The sequence below is a fragment of the Chlorocebus sabaeus genome, chromosome 9 (assembly GCF_047675955.1).
Source record: "Chlorocebus sabaeus isolate Y175 chromosome 9, mChlSab1.0.hap1, whole genome shotgun sequence".
In the NCBI taxonomy this organism is placed as follows: Eukaryota; Metazoa; Chordata; class Mammalia; order Primates; family Cercopithecidae; genus Chlorocebus; species Chlorocebus sabaeus.
Window position 1 is genome coordinate 132,269,373 of NC_132912.1, and position 20,007 is coordinate 132,289,379.

Sequence of the window (20,007 nt, forward strand, 5' to 3'; positions counted from 1 at the left end):
ATGACTGAACATGCATCTCTGAGATTGAATAATATTTAAACCAAGCAGAAGTTCTCCTTTCCATGGCCAGACCTCACTAAGCGGGAAGCAAATCGGGGCAGTGAGAAGACAGCACTTCCATGCCCCAAGGAAACTCTGAGAGAGGCCATTTGGTTGCCCTGCTCGGCAAGCCGGTTCTCTGCCTGCAGAGTGAGCCCGGTTTCCCCGGGGCCTCCTTGTGACGGCGGCCGATAAGGGTTTCCAGGCAGTGGCTTGGGCTCTGGAGACCTCAGCTTGTGTATTGAGGGTACTGGGCTGAACGAGGGCCCTGTCTGTGTGAGTTCCCTCAGGCAGGGGTCTGGATAAGGTGGCAGCTTAGAGAAGGCCAGGGCCTGTTCTGTCTGCCCGCAGTGTTCATGGGGTCAGCCATGAACTTTAGCCGGCTCTGCTGGGCTTAGTTCTCAGGCCCAACTGCTGGTCTCAGTTGTCCGTGACTGCCGGTCATCCTAGTGAGCTTCCTTCTTTTTCCCTTCATTCTCTGGCTCCTTCCTTAAAGTTGTCAATATCTGCGTGCTTGAAACCTCTGACCACCCTCCTGTTCCACTGTGAAAAACAGTGCCCAGGGACCCCTATGTGCATCTCACCCGAAGACCCGAGGATCTCGGCAGAGACTTTTACACCCACAAACCACTCCAGCCCGGAGACCCAGCCTCCAGGACAGGACAGCGTGTGAGACTGGCCGAGGTCTTCCATCACTGCCCCTGCTGTCGGATGACATGCACATTTCTGCACCTGCAGGACCTCAAAGCGAAGTAACCCTGGACACACCCTTCACTGGGTCTCTTTCCCCCATGTCCTCCCAGCAATGGAAGGAAAGCACAACTCCACACGAAAATAACAATACAGGTGCAGCTCCGTGCCTCTCCGTAGCTTCTCCCTGCCGCCCCGTGGGCTTGACCATGACGTCACCACACACTGTAGGTGTCGCAGACGCAGGCCTACGGCCGTGTGTGCCCCTCGGCATGTCTGCTGTCTTCTGGGAAGATGGAAATGCCATCACAGGCACTTACTCAGGCAGAAGCTCTGGAACTTTAGATCCCAGCTTCTCCGTTTTTAATTGTCTCTTGTTAAAATGTGAGTATCCCAGATGGAATGCAAAAGAGGTTCCTGTTGCTGAGGCCCCGGTTTCTTTTCTGAATGGAAGTGCCAGGGTATTTCCGCCCACAGTACACTTTAAGCCAAAGTAATTTGTATCATCTTTAACACAAGCCCAATACACGAAAGGCTGTGTTTGTTTAACTAGACGTGTAAGCTATGGTTATCTTTATTTCCACTTTAACTGCATAAGAGAGTAAACCTTTTTAACTATGAGGAAGGTGTTTGGCTTCCTTTTATCTCTTGCCTCATTATGTACTTTTGACTTTATTCAGATTTGTACAAGCTTGGTTTTTACCTCACAGGAAAAGCAAGAACTAATCGCTCCAGAGATCATCTGAGCTCTTCGTGTGAAAGTATTTTAAGAAGTTGTGACTGCATCTTCTTTTCTAAAACAGCCTCCAATTCTGTGATACAAAGTGAAATGTCGGTTGTTTGCAGCTGCGGGGCGTGGTCCTCCTGGACGCCAGCCGTAGCAACAGGCCCCATCCACATGGGGCTGGGAAGACAGGTCCCCTTCTGCATGGGGCCGGGGAGACAGGCCCTGTTTCGTACAAGGCCAGGGAGACCGGTGGAATCCGCACGGGACCAGGGCGACACCCCCATCCACACAGGGCCGGCAGACAGGCCGAATCCACACAGGGCTGGGGTTGGAGCTGAGAGTCATCCCTGACCCCAGCTTCGTGGTCCTCCTCTACCTCTTCCCTGCACCATGGCCATGTTCTTCCTGCTGCAGCCCTGCTTTGGGGTAGCTATGGTGCCTTCTGCCTCTGGCCAGGGGCCCGCAGCCCCCACCAGTCACACTGTGGGCCCCATTTATAGGACCAAGTGCCCTTCCCACCCTGACATGCACAGCCCTTGTCCACTTTTCTGTGAGTCTCGGTACCCAAGGCCTTCACTCTGTGTCTGTGTTCACACTCTCTGTCCTATGCCCAGGATGGCTCTGTTGCCTCCTCTCCAGGGACCAGCCATGTCCACCCTTGTGTGGCTAGTCGGGATGGTGCTCTTGGCTGCATCGGCCACCTGTGCTGGGCTGCACGTCCAGGCAAATGCAGCCTTCATTGGGAGCCTCCCAGAGCAGCATGCGTGTGTCAAGGAGAAGCATTTTGTAGATCTCAGCGCACAGCCCCCGAGGCAGCCCAGGAAGGAAGGGTGAAGGGCCCATGGGAGCTGTGCGTCCGCAGCCTCCACAGTGCAGTGATGCTTCCCAACTTTTCACAGAAGCTTGAGGAGCAGCACTGTCTGTGAAAGGAAACTAGAAAACTCCTGCGCTCCAAGCCTGGGAAGTCCCGGGGAAGCGTGCCGTTTGTCTGGGGCCTTGAGAAGCAGGGAAGGAAGGAAGGGAGTCACCTGAAGATAATGGACCCTGTGCCAGGGCTTCCCAGTGGGGTTCCACAGCACTTGAAATCACAAAAGGTTGTGCCATGCACGCCACAGCCCCCGGTGGCAGTGGGAGACCTCCCCTTCAGGGCCGTGTCCTCAGTCTGTGGAACACAGCCCCGGAACATCCACCCCTGCTGGGGATGGGGAATCCTTTCCGTCAGGGGCCACCAGGTCGAAAGCACAGAAGAATGAACACCCCAAACAGAGGCAGCCACAAAACAGTCTGAAGCGACTCTGAGAGGTATAGGTTCAAACTGCAGGAGACCAAAGGGAGGAGAGTGGCCAGAAAGAACCAAGAAGGCCGCGTGGTAGCTCACGCCTTTAATCCCAGCAGTTTGGGAGGCCCAGGCGGGCGGATCACCTGAGGTCGGGAGTTCGACACCAGCCTGGCCAAGATGATGAAGCCAACATGGAGAAACCCCATCTCTACTGAAAATGCAAAAAATTAGCTGGCTTGGCAGGCGCCTGTAATCCCAGCTACTAGGGAGGCTGAGGCAGGAGAATCGCTTGAACCTGGGACGTGGAGGTTGCAGTGAGCTGAGATTGAGCCATTGCACTCCAGCCTTGGCAACAAGAGCAAAACTCCGTCTCAAAAAAAAAAAAAAGGAAGATTTGAGAAAGAACCGAGTAGACGCAGGCACGTGAGGCACACGGCTGCTCCCGAGAGGGCTGCTCCCGAGAGAACAGACTCGCTGGATGAAGGAAACACAGACTAGGCCCTCTGGAGCGTGGGAATCGGGACCGAAAGTGAACCCTGAAGACTCCCCTGAACACAGCACAGCTATGGAGGAGGCAGGACGCGTGGTTGTGGCCTTGCATTGTTGGACTCGGGGTGGGGTGTGCTGTGTGGTGCAGTCTAATGACTGTGTTGATATTTCTGGAAACTTTTCGATAGTGAGTGCTTGATGATTTAGGTGCAGCCGTGCCATCTGTAAGTCTTACGAAGGGACACTGTCACTTGGGTTGCTTTGCGCTGTGATGCAGACTCAGAGCGCACGTCCTGGGAGGCCTGAAGGTGGAGAGTGGGTGCGGGGCCTCAGTGCATCCTTGCCTCACCAGTCCCCCTCTCTGCTGCACAGCTAGTTGAGACGCGCGTGCCCGTGAAGCAGCCACAGGTGTTTGCCCGTTTAGATGCAACAGGTTTTTGCTTTTCCAATGTGTGAAGGCAGGGCCCAGAGGTTTACTAAGCCCCTGTTCTCACTTTTTCAGTGCCATGGAGGTCCCAGCCCCTGCTGAGGTTCTCAGAGGTCCGGAGCCCCTGATGCAGTGCACAGCCTGGCTGAATGCCTATTTCCACCAGCCCGAGGCTATCGAAGAGCTCCCCGTGCCGGCTCTTCACCATCCCATTTTCCAGCAAGGTCAGTAACTAAGCCATCTGCGGTGGTTCCTTTGGGGAGCTTGACTTATTAACGATCGCTGACATCACACTTCATTTTATTGAATATACCAGCTTGGTATTTTTACATCAGCTAAACAGAGACAGTGTTTGGCCGAGCTGGAGGGACAGGGGTTCACCGCCTCCACCCACTCCAACGCTTGTGTTAGTTTTGGCACAGGGTCGCATAATTCTTGGCAAAGGCCGTAAAAATGATGCATGCAGATTGACTCTTGACTCTCGCTGGCTGAAAGGTTTAAATAGGAACACATCTGAATGGCAGTAAATTTTTCAATAAGCTTATTGTGAACTTCAACTATCTGCTTGCCAACAGCACAGAAAATGGAACTTGTGCGTGGACATTTAGCCACTTCCATACACTCTGTTTGTGACGCTTACATCATAGCAGGTAGCAGCGTTGGAGCTTCTCGGATAAGTTTTGCATTTAATTTCTCAAATGTACCAGAGTTAGCGATATTCTTTCTTAAGAGATAGCTTGAGAACTTACCTGTACATAGTCTGCTTAAGGCTTGTGATAACCTAAAACATTTCCCAGACATTTCTTTTACAGCTTATGTTTGGCTCTGCTCAATATAGAAATTAATTACAGCAACTAAAATCATTCCAGACACATGCCAGAAATTTATTTTGCATAGTGAGTTTTTCATAATCATTTTTGTATAAGTGAATGTATATTCATATATGATGTATATAAGGAGTTGTACACTTATATATCCTTAAAGGGAAAGATTACCTTGAGATTTTACATGTGGTGAATTGAAAGCAATTTGGAATTTCAGATCGGATTTGCTGGGTAAGCTTAACAGTATTCTAATTGCTGCGGTGCTTCTCAGCACAACAGAAACTTGAAAATGGAGAGACGTTTTCAGGGGAAGCAGGTAGAGAAACCCCTGAAGGTTGGGCTAATACCTGAGTTCACTTACGAAGTCAGACAGGCGAACAGATGAAGTCATGAGCACGTTTTGTGCATAATGAACTGAAACTGTGCAGCTGTAACGGACCAGGCACCTTGCTGTCCTCTGAATCATATAGAACTATCTCCAGAAGGGTTCAGTGGGGATCTCTAGGATGGGCAGGCAGGAAGCTAGAGTGAGTGGGCCTTTACATGGAACCACAAACATCCACGAAACCTCTCATCATCTTTGCCCACCAATGGGCCGCCGCCAGGACAATGGCACTACCAAAGCCTGCTGGGCTGCTGCCAGCTATGGACCCACCTCTCCCCAGCACCACAAGCCAGTGAGCCAAGCAGACGGTGTGGGGGACCCTGCTTGCTGTACCCCTGACGAGCTGGGCACAGGGCAGGATGTTGCTGCATGGCCCAAGGAAGTCAGAGATTGGTTTTGTTTACTAAAGTTGGGGCTTGGGGATCTTAGAGTGGTGAACTCTTCTCTGTACGGTCTCTGTTTGGGGGTTCACCTGCCAGGAGGAGCAAGGCTGAAGAGCTGCCCAGGAGGCTTTTTTTCTCCTTAAGCCTGTCAAATATGTGAGCTGAAATGTAAGGTCTCAGGACAGAAAAGTTCTCTTATAAAACCAGGGCAGGAGGTATCCGCATAATCATACGGAGGCTGGGAGAACGAGCCTGCAAACCGCTGAAGTTTACCTAAGGTTTATTGTGCAACTTTATGAAAAACGTAGAGGCAAAAGTTCCATGAAAATTGTTAGTTTTCTCCAAGTCATTTTGTGGTCCTGGCCATGGAGCTAGACCCTGCTGGCCTGGTCTCACCAGGGTCCAGAGAGTGATGTGCACTGGGGCAGGCCAGGAAGAAGCGGAGGAGGAGGCCTCTGCAGCTGCTGACAGGAACTCTGGGACGGGGGTGGCCAGCAAGGGAGGAGGCACTAGAAATAATCAGACACTCTCCAAACCACCCCTGCAAGCACTGAACCCCTGCTGAGCCTTTCCCCCCCCCCTCGCTTCTGCCCATGGCAGTATTTGCTGCTCCTAGAGCCAACAATGGCAGGCGGGCCCCTGGGGCTCCTCAGTCAAGTCCCTAGTGCTTAAGCAGAGTTGGGATCCGCCACACCTACCCTTGCCTCCCTGGCTTTCGGCCCACGCCAGGCCAGGCTGCTTCCTGGGCTGGCAGGTCATGATAGCTCTTGGTGACCAGGAAGACCTCAAAGTAGCCACTAGGATACTGGTAAAGGCTGTCTGTCCCCATCATGGCCCTGCCCCTCTTGGAGAGCCCTACAGTGTGGGTGGATACCTCTAGCTGGGACGAGGTCCACTCCGGCAAAGTTTTGGGGTGGGAGTGGGACAGCCTCTCACATCCTTCTCTCTTGTTACTCTAGGAACTCTGAGGCTGGCTGCAGACCCGGGGTGCTGAGCTCAGGGTCTTCTCTCGAGGGTGGGGCTGGAGTCCCCTGGGCCAGGCCTGCCTGCGGATGATTAGTGGTTGCTATGGGGGCTGGGATTCCCCACCACAGCATATGCAAGCCAGGTTTTTAACATTTAGCTCAATCGTTTACTCCTGGGCAGGGGCCAGGTGTACGGATTTTACTGTTTGAAGAAGGGGAGGTGGATGGTGGATGGTTGCTAACAGCGAGTTAATTGGTTCTCCCAGATGTGGATGCGCCCCTTTCTGTCTGGCATGAGTTTGGTTTGCTCTCTGTCCAGTTTGTATCTTGTAACGTCAGTGAAATCAACAGTGAGGGGAGTAGGTCTTTTAGAGGAAAAGTCTTTTGACATCTCAGAGCGCCCTGGAAGCTGTGGAGTAACAGAAATCAACCTGCTTTGCAGACTGAGAGGAATGGGTCCATTGTAACATGGAATGAATGTTTCCTTGACCAGTTCCCTTTTCTGTACATTTTAATTTTTGTATATATTTAACATACTTTTGCATATCATTTTTCACCATATTCTCTCTTCTGAGATTGAGACCAGGTTTATCTATTTCAGCCTGGTTTATCTACATCAACATTTTTAAAAACGTGATTGTGTTTGAGCTCATCCTTGAGTTCCAGCACACTGACCCTTTCTTTCTGAAGGCCTGGCTGTTAAAACCTCTGACCGCACAGTAGCCAGCCTTCATGGCTTCCTCAGGCCCGTCCTGCCACGGAAGGAGCCCGTCTCCTGCACGCCACCTCTTCGCGGCACCACCTCGCCTTCCAGGATTCCTCTCTGGAAGGAACATGCTGTTCTTGATTTGCTTTTTAAGGCTAACCACAAAAATATGCATTACGTTGAACCATACGAAGTTGCTGTTTTTGAGGTTAAAACTTACCAAATCCTAGAAATCTCAGACGGTTCAACTTCTTATCTTGGGGAATTTCCAAAGACAGGTTAGTAACTAGGTCACTGTTGGGGTGTTTCTGCCTGGGGACAGTGAAGCTACCTTTCCCGGCCCGGTGTCCGGAGGTCTCCGGGGCGGCCTCATTGTGAGGCCGGGACAGGTGGGGTTTCCCAGCGGGAGGGCGCTGAGGCCCTGGAAGGAAGCCTCATTGTTCTGCTGAAGGGATTAAGAGGAAAGCTGAGCTGTCCAATGAAGCGTATCCTCATTTCTGGTTCAAGTGTTGTTTTAGTCAGGTCATTTCCTAAAATAAAATTCGTCAAAGTTTTCTTGGTTTGGGGTTTTTTGGCTTTTTTGGTTTGCTATTCTGGTTTTTTTAAAGTGTCAACAAAATCCATTTTCTAGCTACTGTGTGACCGAGACCCAGCGTCTTATTGCGCAGCATAGCTTTTTAAGGAGGTCATTTTTCCCCGTAAGCCTCTCACAGGGTCATTCTTGTATTTATTTCTCATTCATTTTTCCTCAAGAAATACTTGTTTAATGAAGCCATTCTTTTTGAAATACATTTTTACTTTTTTCTTTTATAATGAAATATCATTTAAACTTTTCTCTGAACACCCCCTGATTTCTTAGTGTTTATTTATGAAAATGTTTAGCTTCTGTATATAATACGCCTCCTGGAGAAGCCAGAGGTCAGCGGGCAACGCAGTTACAACAAGAAATCCTTTTACCCTCGTTTGCCAAAAGCAGCTTTTTACAATGAGTTCGAGAAAAGCAGACCTATGGAAGGCGAGGATGGACTTTCAGATACAGAACCCATCTGGACACGTCCTCAGGTCCCTGAGCCCTCCCACCCATGGAAACCCTGCCGGCAGGTGTGGCTGACCCCAGGCTGCTGAGGGAGGGCCTGAGACCAGGGCCTTTCTGCTCCTGCCAAGGCAGGACCAAGCCTTGGGGCTGCCCACGCAAGACTGTGGGAAGCCTAGCTGGGACCCCAGCCTTCTCACAGATGAAGGCGTACAACAGACGAGTTCTGAGTTTTCTTTGTAAAGTGACTGCAATGTTCCCTTTTAAATGAAATATTTAACACTTTAGTAATTCCTTCGTCACAGCTATTGGCTTATAGCTATGAAATCCAGTTGCATGACAGCAGTAAAATCTCCGTTTTTTAACACCTGCTGGTAGAAGTTAAGTTTTTGTAACTTGTATTACAGAGCCTCAGAAAGGATTCATATTTTGTATTTTTGTTTCTCCATCGAATTCCTCATTTCAAAAGGACCTCTCACAAAAGCCCTGCCCCAGAGTTAAGGGAAAGGCCCTTCCAGGTGAATTCATTGAGGTTCCCACCGTGTCCTGGAAGACGGGCCCTCTTTGCTGGTGCTTCCAGTGGGGACCACGTGGGTCCTGGAAGGTGCACATCCCAGGAGAGGATGACGAGGTAGGAGAGGAGAAGAGAATGGCATCATTATTTGGGTCCTCACCAGAGCCAGCCCTTTAAGATTAGAAATCCTTCTTGAAGAGCCAAGCAAAGGCTCATCCAGCCCCCCACAACCCCATTCTGCTGCCTTCTCACATCCAGGAAAGAGCACATCCCTGATGGGCACCCAAGCAGGTGGCCTTCCCTGGAAAGGGGCACTTTAGCCCTCCTCACCCAAAGGTCCTAGGGCCCGTTTGGGTGTTCTTAAAATGTACCTCATAAGTCATGATCCAGCCTGAGTTTTTCTGCAGAGGCGCTGCAGCCAAGAGGGGATGTCTCTCTCGTGGCTTCCACACAGATCACGACAGCACACAGGCTTTCTCCTTTCAGCACTTTGTACCGATATTTTCCCTGAACTTAAAAAAAGAAATTACCAATCGAAAGAGAAGAGAATAGCTAAAATAGGAGATGCATTTGCAGCCACCTCTGGGCGGCCACCGCTGTTCCCCTTGATTTTAAACGAGGGCTCATAAATATTGTTGACCTTGCTGAGATATTACCTGGTGGAGCTGGAGGGTTTGTAAACCTTCTTCCGGTGCCCGTTTATTGATTAGAACAAGCTAACAACACTGTACTTAAGTGGAAAAAACAGCTGGTGAAAATGTAATTCTTTCGGCCTTAGAGCTGCTGGGCTCCTTTCCTGGACGGCAAATGTGGAAATCAAGATCTGTGGCCTTCTGGAACCTTCACCAGGAAATGTGAAAAGAAGAAGAACCGATCCACAGCTGAGAGTGGATGGCAGGCCCACAGATTTCCAGGTGGCCAGTAGGATTGTCCGATGTCTGGAATGAGTGCCAGGGACCACCCCCAGGAACTCGTCACTTCTACCACGGAGAAGAAAGCCCAGTGCGTTTCTGTGGTTCAGAAACTTGACACAAAGAGAAGCTGGAATGTTTAAAAGCAAAAATAGGGCAGGGATCAGTGAAAGTGCAGGATGTGTGCGAAACAAGGGTAGAGTGAGCGCTGTCAGGGATGGAGGTGGTGAGGGATCTTCTGCGCTGGGGACACTTACTTATACCAGGCCTGCCCCGAAGAACCCATCCCTTGTGGGTCCAGAAGACCAGATCCCCGCTGATGTCTTCCCTTTCAGAGCTGTCTGGAGGTGCATGCCACTAGTTCCCAGGGTCTCGTCTGCCAGCACACGGCCTGGCTTTCATGGGAAGTCCCCATTGATGCGATTCCCTTCCCAGTGAGTGGGCTCCCGTCACCCGTTCTGGCTTATTTGAATACCTGCATCACCTCCAGCCCCTCAGTGAACAAGAATGTCAGATAATCCAGAATGCTGTTGAGGGCTGCTCCAGGTTGGGGGCTCACAGCCCCAGCATCCAAAAGTCTCATTTCAGCAGGGCATGTCCGCAGAGTCCCTAGGCACCCCGAGCTCTCCTGGTTTGCCCGGGCTCTGCCTGCATGGGCTGGCCCCGTGGACTGCTTGGCCAGGCCAGCCCAGTAACGACGGAACACGTCACCCTTAGCTCCTGAGCTTGCCTGACCAGCTACACTCTGGCATATTGGTGAATTTCAGGGACCAGAGAACCTGAAGTTCAGATTGTGTATTAGTTCGTTGTTTCGTATTTCATTACGCAATTTCCTACCTAGCAATTGTCATGAGTGCTTGCTTGCTCTTTATCTTATGAACAACATCTTGGGCTAAAAGAGAGTTTTTAAAGTTTCAACGATGATTCATTCAAGCACATCCCTTTTTCAAGTTACTCTTAAATCTCAGTTCATTCAGTGGAGTTGGGGGAGTATATATCAGAATCCTCTAGAAATTTCATTTGTAATATTCTGCCTACAAATTTTTATACTTCTGGCTGGGCGCAGAGGCTCACGCCTGTAATATCAGCACTTTGGGAGGCCGAGGCGGGCGGATCACGAGGTCAGGAGATCGAGACCATCCTGGCTAACACGGTGAAACCCCATCTCTACTAAAAATACAAAAATTAGCCAGGCGTGGTGGCGGGCACCTGTAGTCCCAGCTACACGGGAGGCTGAGACAGGAGAATGGTGTGAACCCAGGAGGCGGAGCTTGCAGTGAGTGGAGATCGCCACTGCACTCCAGCCTGGGGACAGAGCAAGACTCCGTCTCAAAAAAAAAAAAAATTTATACTTCTTATCCCTCCTCAAGATACACTAAAACCTTAGCATGGGCACACACATACACATACCCTGTTTCTGAGAATTACTGTTCTAAAGGAATTTATCAAAATGGAGGTAGCTCTTATGAATGCTTTTGCTGTGTGCTTTACCCTCTACTAAGTCAACATTCCTAATTTAATAGCCATTTTTGTTTGAGACTTAAAAGCAGTGCCCATTGAAGGAATGTTTTGCTGTTGAGGAAATGCCTGCCCCTCTCCTAGGAAAGGGGCTCCTGGTCCACTGGCAGTGGCTGGAACAGAACCACGGCCTGCTGAATCCCAGGAAATTCATGGTGTCCCTGTGCAGAGCCCTCTGACTCATCAGCGATCCCACAGTGTCTGTAGCAGAAGCATAGTTAGGTGAGAGTTTCATCCTGAACGTAAGAGGTGTTTGGGTCCTTAGTTCCCTGAGGTTTCCAGGAGTCGGAGGAAAGGAAGCAGCCCTCACACAGAGTAATTTACCAAGCCTGAGAGGTAACCAAAAGGACTGTTTGAGAGTCAGCCACTTTCACACCTTGTTGGACATAACTAGGGTCTCTACTACAATAAGCAGGACTTGTAATATTTAAAATTATTATGAGTGCTGCTTTTATGGGAAAATATTCGCATTAAAATATAACTTAACTCTAGTGAAGTAATTAAACAGTAAATCAGTGATGACTTCTATTAAAAATTAAGTCACCATAATTATGTGAATGCCTTTAGAAGGATTGTCTGCAGTGTCCTGGCGTTAGCCTTGAGTGGACTCCTCAAAAAGTAGAAGTAACCAGGTTTCCGCCTATAAGGAAATGTAAATTGCATCTTTGCTTCCTTTAATAAACTTGCATTTTAAATAGGCTTTGAAAAATAGAAATTTTCTCTCTGTTTTAAAGTAAAAAACACACTTTTCACTTAAATATGTTTCTGAATTTCTGTTTCCACTATAGTCATTAGCTGGACTTGTGCTACTCCAAAAGAGAATGTTTACCTTCATATCTTTTGTCATCATAAAATGCACATTCATATTTTACAGGTAATGTTAGTGCATTTGGAATAATTCTAGCAATAGTAAGTAGAATTGTCTCCACTACCTGTGGTTATAGAGAAAATTATATTATAATAACGTATGCATAGAATTGGACTACGTTATCAATATGTTAAATATGTAAATATCAGTATAAAATTAATAGTGATAATGCCGAAAATCTATTGCAGGAGCCAAAAGTGTAAGAACTATGATTTAAGGTAAATGCTTTCACACATATGGTTTTTGCCTGCAATCCTTATGTTCAGGCTGACTCAGAATGTAAGATTCATGAGTCTCTGTCCCTCTTTAGATGTTGTTTCTGGTGTCAGAATGGAAAAAGCAAATATTTACATAGAGGGAACTCCTTTCTCCTGTTGGAGGTATGCGGCCGTTGGTGTAGCTTCCGAGGCCCCGTGGAGATGGGAACATCCTCAAGGCAGAGCAGACTTCCTGGAGGCTCAGCTGGGACATCTCCAGCTCTGTAGCACGTTTTAATTCCATACAAGAAGTTACTCCCAAAGAAGTAAATTGAAGAACGAAATCGAGGAAAAGAAAGTCCTTTTTTGAAAGGTCTTAAACACTTGACTCAGTTAAGTTTGGATCAGGCTTTCTCTGCCCTTCCAAATATTCAGGTTAAGTATTGGCAACGTCCAGGAAGCCGCGCTCTGGAGAACCCACCCTCTCTGCCAGCATAAATATGTACAGCGTAGCTGTTACTATGACAACTGCTTCTTTTTTCTTGAGTACTGTTGTTAATTGTTGCACAAACACATATTGTGTAAGAAAGGGGACTTGGCCATAGTTTTCCACGTGTGGGTGTGTGTGCCCACACTGTCTGCTTTTTAAAAAAATGCACTGGGCTCCGTGATCCCCCGCCTGCCAAGCAACCTGATTTTCTCTTCAGCCCTTCCTTACTTAGATGGTTTTAGTAAGACCTAGCAACTGAGCTCAAGAGACACGTCAGGAGTTACTGCTTGCCCAAGACGTATACTTTTCATAGAAAATTCGCGTCTCTTCCTCTTTTCAGAATAAAATATGCAAGAACCAACAGAAATGGCACATCCCCCCGCTTTTTCCCAAGAATTGGGCCTTTGATGTTCAAGAGCAGCTGATATTAAAGGCTCTCCCTAGAAGGCTGTAGAAACTGTACCTATTTATGGCAAATGTAAAACAGCACAAATCTAGCTGAATATGATGGCGTCATTAGTTTGTGAATCGCATCCTTGAAAATAACTGTGGAGGAGGCAAATCGGTTTAAAAGAAGATAACAAAATGGTTTAAGCTACTTAGGTTGAATGCCAATTATATTTTAATATTCAACTGAGCATATTTTACTAAGAAAAAAGGCCGCGTTGACGCATGCATAACTCATTGGCAGCGTCGGCCAGCTGTGCCGCTCCACTCTCCGAATCACTTTGTGCATTTTAGTAGCATGGTAATTTAGTAGAGGACTACCTGAGTGATGGCATTTTCAATGAGCAGGTAATCTACAGAGAATTTTTATATGGTTATGAGTTCTGTGCTTCAGCCCGGCAACACAAAAATACATCAAGACCAATTACGGTATCAACTTTCAGTGTGATACCCTTGCCACGGAAGTGCATGTATTTCTGCCCCAGGCATTTCAAATTGCATCTAATTTGAAATCTTTGGGGTTTTAATTAAATTTCAGAATATATGGAATTCTTCATTAGTACCTGCTCTGAATAGCAGATCATCCTTCTCCCAGTCTCTCGTTAAAGAAGTAGGCTGTGGTAAATAGCGTGTTCAGTAGCTGATCATTTGTGGGACCTGGGTATTGGAACAGAAATAGTGAAATGCAAAATAATATCAAAAAGATTATTAGTCCAGGGAGAGTCTCTTGATTTGTATTTTAATGGAATTTTACATTTCTCTTAATGATTTGCAAATTGTCCTCTGATTATAAGATGCATTAAGCTTTTCATTTTAATGGCAAAGACACAGCCATTAGCAGAATTTTTTTTTTTCTGTCTTCTTTTTAGAGTGCTTCCCTGCAGCAGATAAATATTGAAACCATTAACACCTTTTGATGTACGTTACAGTCTGCATCTTAGACCCATACATGGCTGGCCGGCCATGGTCCCTCCGTGCCGCACACCTGGCCGGGGACCCTGACTCTCCTCTGGGGACAGTGAGCAGCAGTAATGCCTGTTTCCTTTTCTAGAAAACAGGATTCTTTTTGAAAATTACATTGAGGAGTGGTGTTTATTTGTATTAAAGCAGTGCATTTAAATAGTATTCATGGCCCAATGTGTATTTAAAAAGCTGGTCTTACCAGTGTTAGGGTTGACAGTGCCCACAGCTCCTACCTTGCTCTGGTCTGCGGGGCTGGCCTTGGTGATTTTGGAAATGGAATCTGGCCTTGCCCCCAGGATGTTTCTACGTCAACCCATGTGCTGTGAGAGACACACAGAGCTCTTTCTGTGTTAGCCAGCTGACCACGGCACGACCCCATCACAAAGACACTTGACTTTGGTTTGGCCTCTGAGATAATGTCTTGATTTTAAGGCCAGGACTTCTAGTCCCCTAGAAGATGAATATGATTTACACGACCAGAGCTACAAGGCAAAGCTCATCTCTTCTGCTCCATCTGCTGAATGTGCACAGGGAGCTTTAGGCTTCGACCTGGAAGTGACAGTCTGCGAAGGCAGTGGCACTTCGGGCTAGGTGTCTCCTTGTGTCGGAACCCTGTACAATCCAGCAGCTCTGTCTGATTGTATGGTTAGCAAAACCAAAGCCGAGGGGGCTAGACGATGGCACTGCTGAGTGCGGGCAGTGGCGGCTGCTCCCGATCCCCGCACTGGGCAAGTGGGGTCAGACTTGGCCCTGCTTGCCCTCCGTTTCAAAGGGTGATTCTTCACTCCAGGCTGGCACAGCTGACCCAAGAGTGAGTGTCTCTGAGTAGCTATGGCTCTCAGTCACTTACCCCCTCACGTTCGCACCTCGAGGTGGGCATAGCACAGGTCTTCCAGGATCTGAGGGATGAAGCCGGACACACCTCCTGCCCTTCCTTTGCCCTCTTCTGGTGAGTGTCACCTTCCCGGGCTGTCAAGAGCCGGCCCGTGTGCCTACTCAGGCACATCACCTTCCTGGGCTGTCTAGAGCCAGTCTGTGTTTCTGCTCAGGTGTGTCACCTTCTGCTCAGGCATGTCACCTTCCTGGGCTGTCTAGAGCTAGTTCATTTGTCCACTCAGGCGTGTCCCCTTTCTGAGATGTCTAGAGCCTGTCCATGTGCCTGCTCAGGCATGTCACCTTCCCGGGCTGTCTAGAGCTGGTCCGTGTGCCCGCTGAGGCGTGTCACCTTCTCAGGCTGTCTAGAGCCGATGCGTGTGCCCGCTCAGATATCTTGTCACCATGTGGGCCCTACTCCTGTGTCAGGGCCATTAGCTGGCACATGCTGTGTGGTTGCCTGGTGCACGCTGGGGCAACCTCGGGAAACTACTCTTAGCCTTCGTATTGATCAGTGCAGGCTGCCAAAACAAAGTGCTGCCAACTGGAGTCTTATACAACTGAAATCTTTCTCAGCTCTGGAGCCTGGAAGTCCGAGACCAAGATGCAGCGGGGTCTCAGCTATTCAGACCAAGGTGCTGAGGCCGCCCTGCTTGCCCTGCAGATGGCCATCCCCTTGCTGCATCCCCACACGGCTTTTCCTCTGGGCGTGCATCCCTTGGGTCTCTATATCATAATCTCCCCTTCTTATAAGGACACCAGTCGGATCGGATTAGGGCTACCTGAACAACCGAATGTGAACTTCTTCACCTCTTAAAGACCCCATCTGCCAATACAGTTGAAATCCTGAGGGTTAGGGCTTTGACATACGAATTTTGGCAGAACATAGTTTAGCCCATAACACCCTTTCCAAGCCTCTGATTATCTGTCTGTAAAGTGGGGACAGTAGTAACGTTGCGTAAAATGTCATGAGGGTAAAATGAGACCACCAAACAGTCAGCAAAAGAAATACCTGCTTATTTCACAGAGTCTTTTCTCCAAAATCCAAGTGGTAGTTAGCAAACCGGGACAGCTGACTCCACCTAGTCCTTTGGAACTCAGGGAAGATTGGGCCGTTACTAGGAAGTGCTGTTCTTTGCACCCAACAGAACTTCCCAAGGACATTCGCCCTCTGCTCTTGCTTGCTATGCATACGGGTTACAGGAAGTGTGACTAGTACCGTACGGGTTACAGGAAGTGTGACTAGTACCGTACGGGTTACAGGAAGTGTGACTAGTACCGTACGGGTTACAGGAAGTGTGACTAGTACCGTACGGGTTACAGGAAGTGTGACTAGTACCGTACGGGTTACAGGAAGTGTGACTAGTACCGTACGGGGTACAGGAAGTGTGACTAGTACCGTACGGGTTATAGGAAGTGTGACTAGTACCACCCCACAGCAGTTCAGAAGGAGTGTTTTGGTTTGTCATCTCCACATGAAATGCATGGAGTCAATTTATATTGTAACTGGGAAAAGAACGTTTTTCAACCTGTTATTTCTTCTTCCTACTCACTGTTAAGCTCTAGGCCACAATAAATGGCTGCCTGCTGGGACTCCTGCACTCTGGGATGACACGTTCAAAGCGTGTGCCCAAGTAGGCTGCTGTAAGAGGGTGAGCATGATTGGGGTGGGGTCACTGGGGTCTGGGGAGCCAGCCTCAGCCCCTCCTGGCTCAGCACAGCCCTCGTGGCCTTGGGGGCCCACAGGGTCACACTCCCCCAACCCTCCCACAGCACTGGGCTCTCTGCCCTGTGCCTCACTCTGCCCTAGCAGGTTCCTGAGTACCGGGAGGCATTCTCTGATATGCTATGGATACAGTTATGGACAAAATGAACTCTTAGGAAGGCAGCAAGTGAGGGGAATGGAGGGGCAAAGAGCACACAGCTAAACATTACCTGACTCAACTGTGGTAGTCACTGGTGCACTGCAGGTTGGTGTTTGCACCCTGCCAGCGTGTGCTCCTGAAACTGGGGCAGGAGACCTTTCTTCTCTGTCTGAGCACTCAGAGCAGTGCCTGCCGGTGCTGTGACAATGAATGAGTGAATAAGCAAAGTGTCAACCCATTTTCACAGTTTGTTTAATGTCCCTGGACCTGGATTTCTCTTGAGAGTGAGCGTTGAATGGGCCTTCCCTGCCCCTACCTAGAGCTCAGGGCATGGACCCCAAATGCTTGGGTCTTTCCTCCTCTCTCTCCTGTTGTAAATTTAAATGTCAGGGGGAAAAAATGAGAAAAATATGTAAATAAATACATTTGCAATCATTTTATCGGATGAGAAGAGTAGCAGTTTCAGGAGTTTCATTCAGAGTAATCGTCGAGCACATGGATGGCAAGTTGATAGTTTCATTATTTTTATTATGAAATATTTACTTTGGACAAAGGGATATTCAAAACTGACTTGTGAGGAATAAAGAATAAAGGACAGAGTCATGTGTGTGCCACCCAGGTGAAGTAATAGTTTGTTTTCTTTCCTCCTGTCAGTAGACATTTGGGTTCTGAAGTTTTTGCCTTTAAGACTAATGATGCTACCAATATTCTAGGATATGTGCCCTAGTGCTCCAGCTGGCTGGAATTCGTGGGTGGAGTACAGGAGAAGAGGGAACTATACAGAGAAAGACTTCCAGAGGTCTACATGGTATCCCATTGAGTCTGTTGCAGATTACAGAGTCATACATGCATTTGTAAACCACATGAAACCAGACAACTATCGGGGAACTCTAAGTTGAACCAATTTCAGATAAATGAACATCACTAGAACTAGAAAGTATGTGGACAAGTATGAAATTTTTCTTCTATTATTTAAAAGATGATTAACTGTTCATGGTAAAGTTAATAAAGATGTATTTTGTATTTTATAATACACATAAAAGGAAAACATGACAACAACAGCATAGAAGATGAGACGCTGGGGAAATGGAAATACATTGTTCTAAGTTTCTTACTTTATGAACAAGTATAATATTTGAGGGCAGACTTTGATAAATTAAGAATGCATGTTAAAAATCCTAGAATACCACTAAAAATAACCAGAATCTATAGCTCAGGGGCCAACAGAAAAGATAAAATAGAATGCTAATTATTTTAAAGAGAAAGAATGTAAAAGAACAAAGGGTAAAGGGAGAACAAAGAACAGATAGGAAAAATAACAAGTTGGTAGACTTAAACCCAATCATATTGATAATTACATTAAATGTAAATTTTTAAAGATTCAAATAAAAAGACATAGATTAGTAGACTGATTTAAAAAGCCAGAGCCTAGTATATATTTTCTACAAGACAAAAAAATACAAAAAACTAGCCGGGCGTGGTGGCGGGCGCCTGTAGTCCCAGCTACTGGGAGGCTGAGGCGGGAGAATGGCGTGAACCCGGGAGGCGGAGCTTGCAGTGAGCTGAGATCGGGCCACTGCACTCCAGCCTGGGTGACAGTGAGACTCCGTCTCAAAAAAAAAAAAAAAAAAAAAAAAAAAAAAAAAAAAAATTTAAAATGATGAAAGAGTCCTATGTAAAAATGGAAGGAAAAAAAAAAGGAATACATTGACAGAAAAGTATAAGTAAAATTGTATTTATTTTCAGATCACATAATTATTTATATAGAATATCTTAAAGAATGTTGAAAATAACTATTAAAACCAATGAGTGAATTTAAGAAGGTTGAGGATACAATTTTAATGTAAAATGTATTCCATTTTTATATAATATTATTAAAAAGTAAATTATAAAAGTTACTTTATGTATTTAACATTAGCATTATTAAAGATTATTATTTAAAGATATGCAAGGCCTCTCTACTAAACAGCATAAAAACATGGCTGAAAGAAATTAAAGAAGACCTAGGTAAATGAATCTTTATTAGTTATTGAAAGAGCCAGTGTTGCAAGAGGTCACATCTACACAAATTGTCCTCTGTATTCAGTTCAGTCACACTTTTAAATTTTGTCAAAATGCAAAGAGCCTAGAATATTTAAAACAATCTCGAAAAAGAAGAATGAATTTGTAGGACTTACATTACCTGGTTCCAAGACTTCCTACAAATCTGTGGTAATCAAGACACTGTGATAAGGATCAAAACTTGGAACAATGGAACAGAATAGAGACCAACATTTTTGCAGTTCTTGTATCTTTGAGAAAGACACAAAGTAGATGAATGAGGAAAGTAAAGTCTTGTTGGCCAGGCATGGTGGCTTACGCCTGTAATCCCAGCACTTTGTGAGGCAATGGCAGGCAGATCACTTGAGGCCAGGAGTTCAAGACCAACCTGGCCAACATAGCAAGACCCTGTCTACTAAAAATACAAAAAATAGCTGAGCATCGCAAGACCCTGTCTCTACTAAAAATACAAAAAATAGCCAAGCATGGTGGCGCACACCTGTAATCCCAACTACTCAGGAGGCTAAGGCATGTGAATCACTTGAACCCAGTTGACAGGTTGCAGTGAGCTGAGATCATGCCACTGCATTCCAGCTTGGGCAACAGAGGAAGACTCCATCACAAAAAAAAAAAAAAAAAAAAAAAAATTGCTTTGTCAACTAATGGTGCTGAGTAACTGGATATCCTTTTTTTTTTTTTTCCATTCCATTTTCAGATCACTTTAATGGTTAGAAATTTGTTACATAACTTATTTATTTCCATAGGGTTTTGGGGAACAGATGGTATTTGGTTACATGAGTCAGTTCTTTAATGGTGGTTTGTGAGATTTTGGTGCACCAAAATTGGTGAACCTGATTTGTAGTCTTTCATCCCTCACCCCCTTCCCACCCTTTCCCCTTGAGTCCCCAAAGTCTATTGTGTCATTCTGATGTCTTTACATCCTCATAGCTTAGCTCCCATGGATAACCATTTTCAGATAAATATTATTCACCATGACCTTGACCTCACACTATACACAAAAATTAATTTGAACTGTATCATATACCTAAATGTGAAGCTGAAACTCTAAAGCTCTTAGAAGAAAACATGAAGAGTATTTTTCTGATTTGGGTAGGCACACATTTCTTGTAACACCAAAATAAAAAACAGTGGAAGAAATTATTAATAAATTAAACTTTATTAAAAGATGTCATTAAGAAAATGAATAAGAAGCCACAGAATGAGAGAAATTTTTACAAAACATATATCTGACAAAGGACTTCTAAGCAGGGTATATGAAGACTCCTGTAACTCCGTAATGAAAGGACAAACAACCTAGTAAATAACTGGACAGAACATCTCACATTTTCATCAAGACATATAATACACAGATTG

At 46.7% G+C, this 20,007-nt stretch overlaps 1 protein-coding gene across 3 annotated transcripts in view; it reads left to right on the forward strand.

Annotated features, from left to right (window-relative positions):
- MGMT (O-6-methylguanine-DNA methyltransferase) overlaps positions 1–20,007 on the forward strand; it is a 291,371-nt gene that overhangs the window by 238,455 nt on the left and 32,909 nt on the right. For all 3 annotated transcript variants that reach the window (XM_007964430.3, XM_073019456.1, XM_007964429.3), the window contains one exon: positions 3,727–3,875. In XM_007964430.3, coding sequence (XP_007962621.1) covers positions 3,727–3,875 — 149 coding nt within the window. The remainder of the gene's footprint in view (positions 1–3,726; positions 3,876–20,007) is intronic.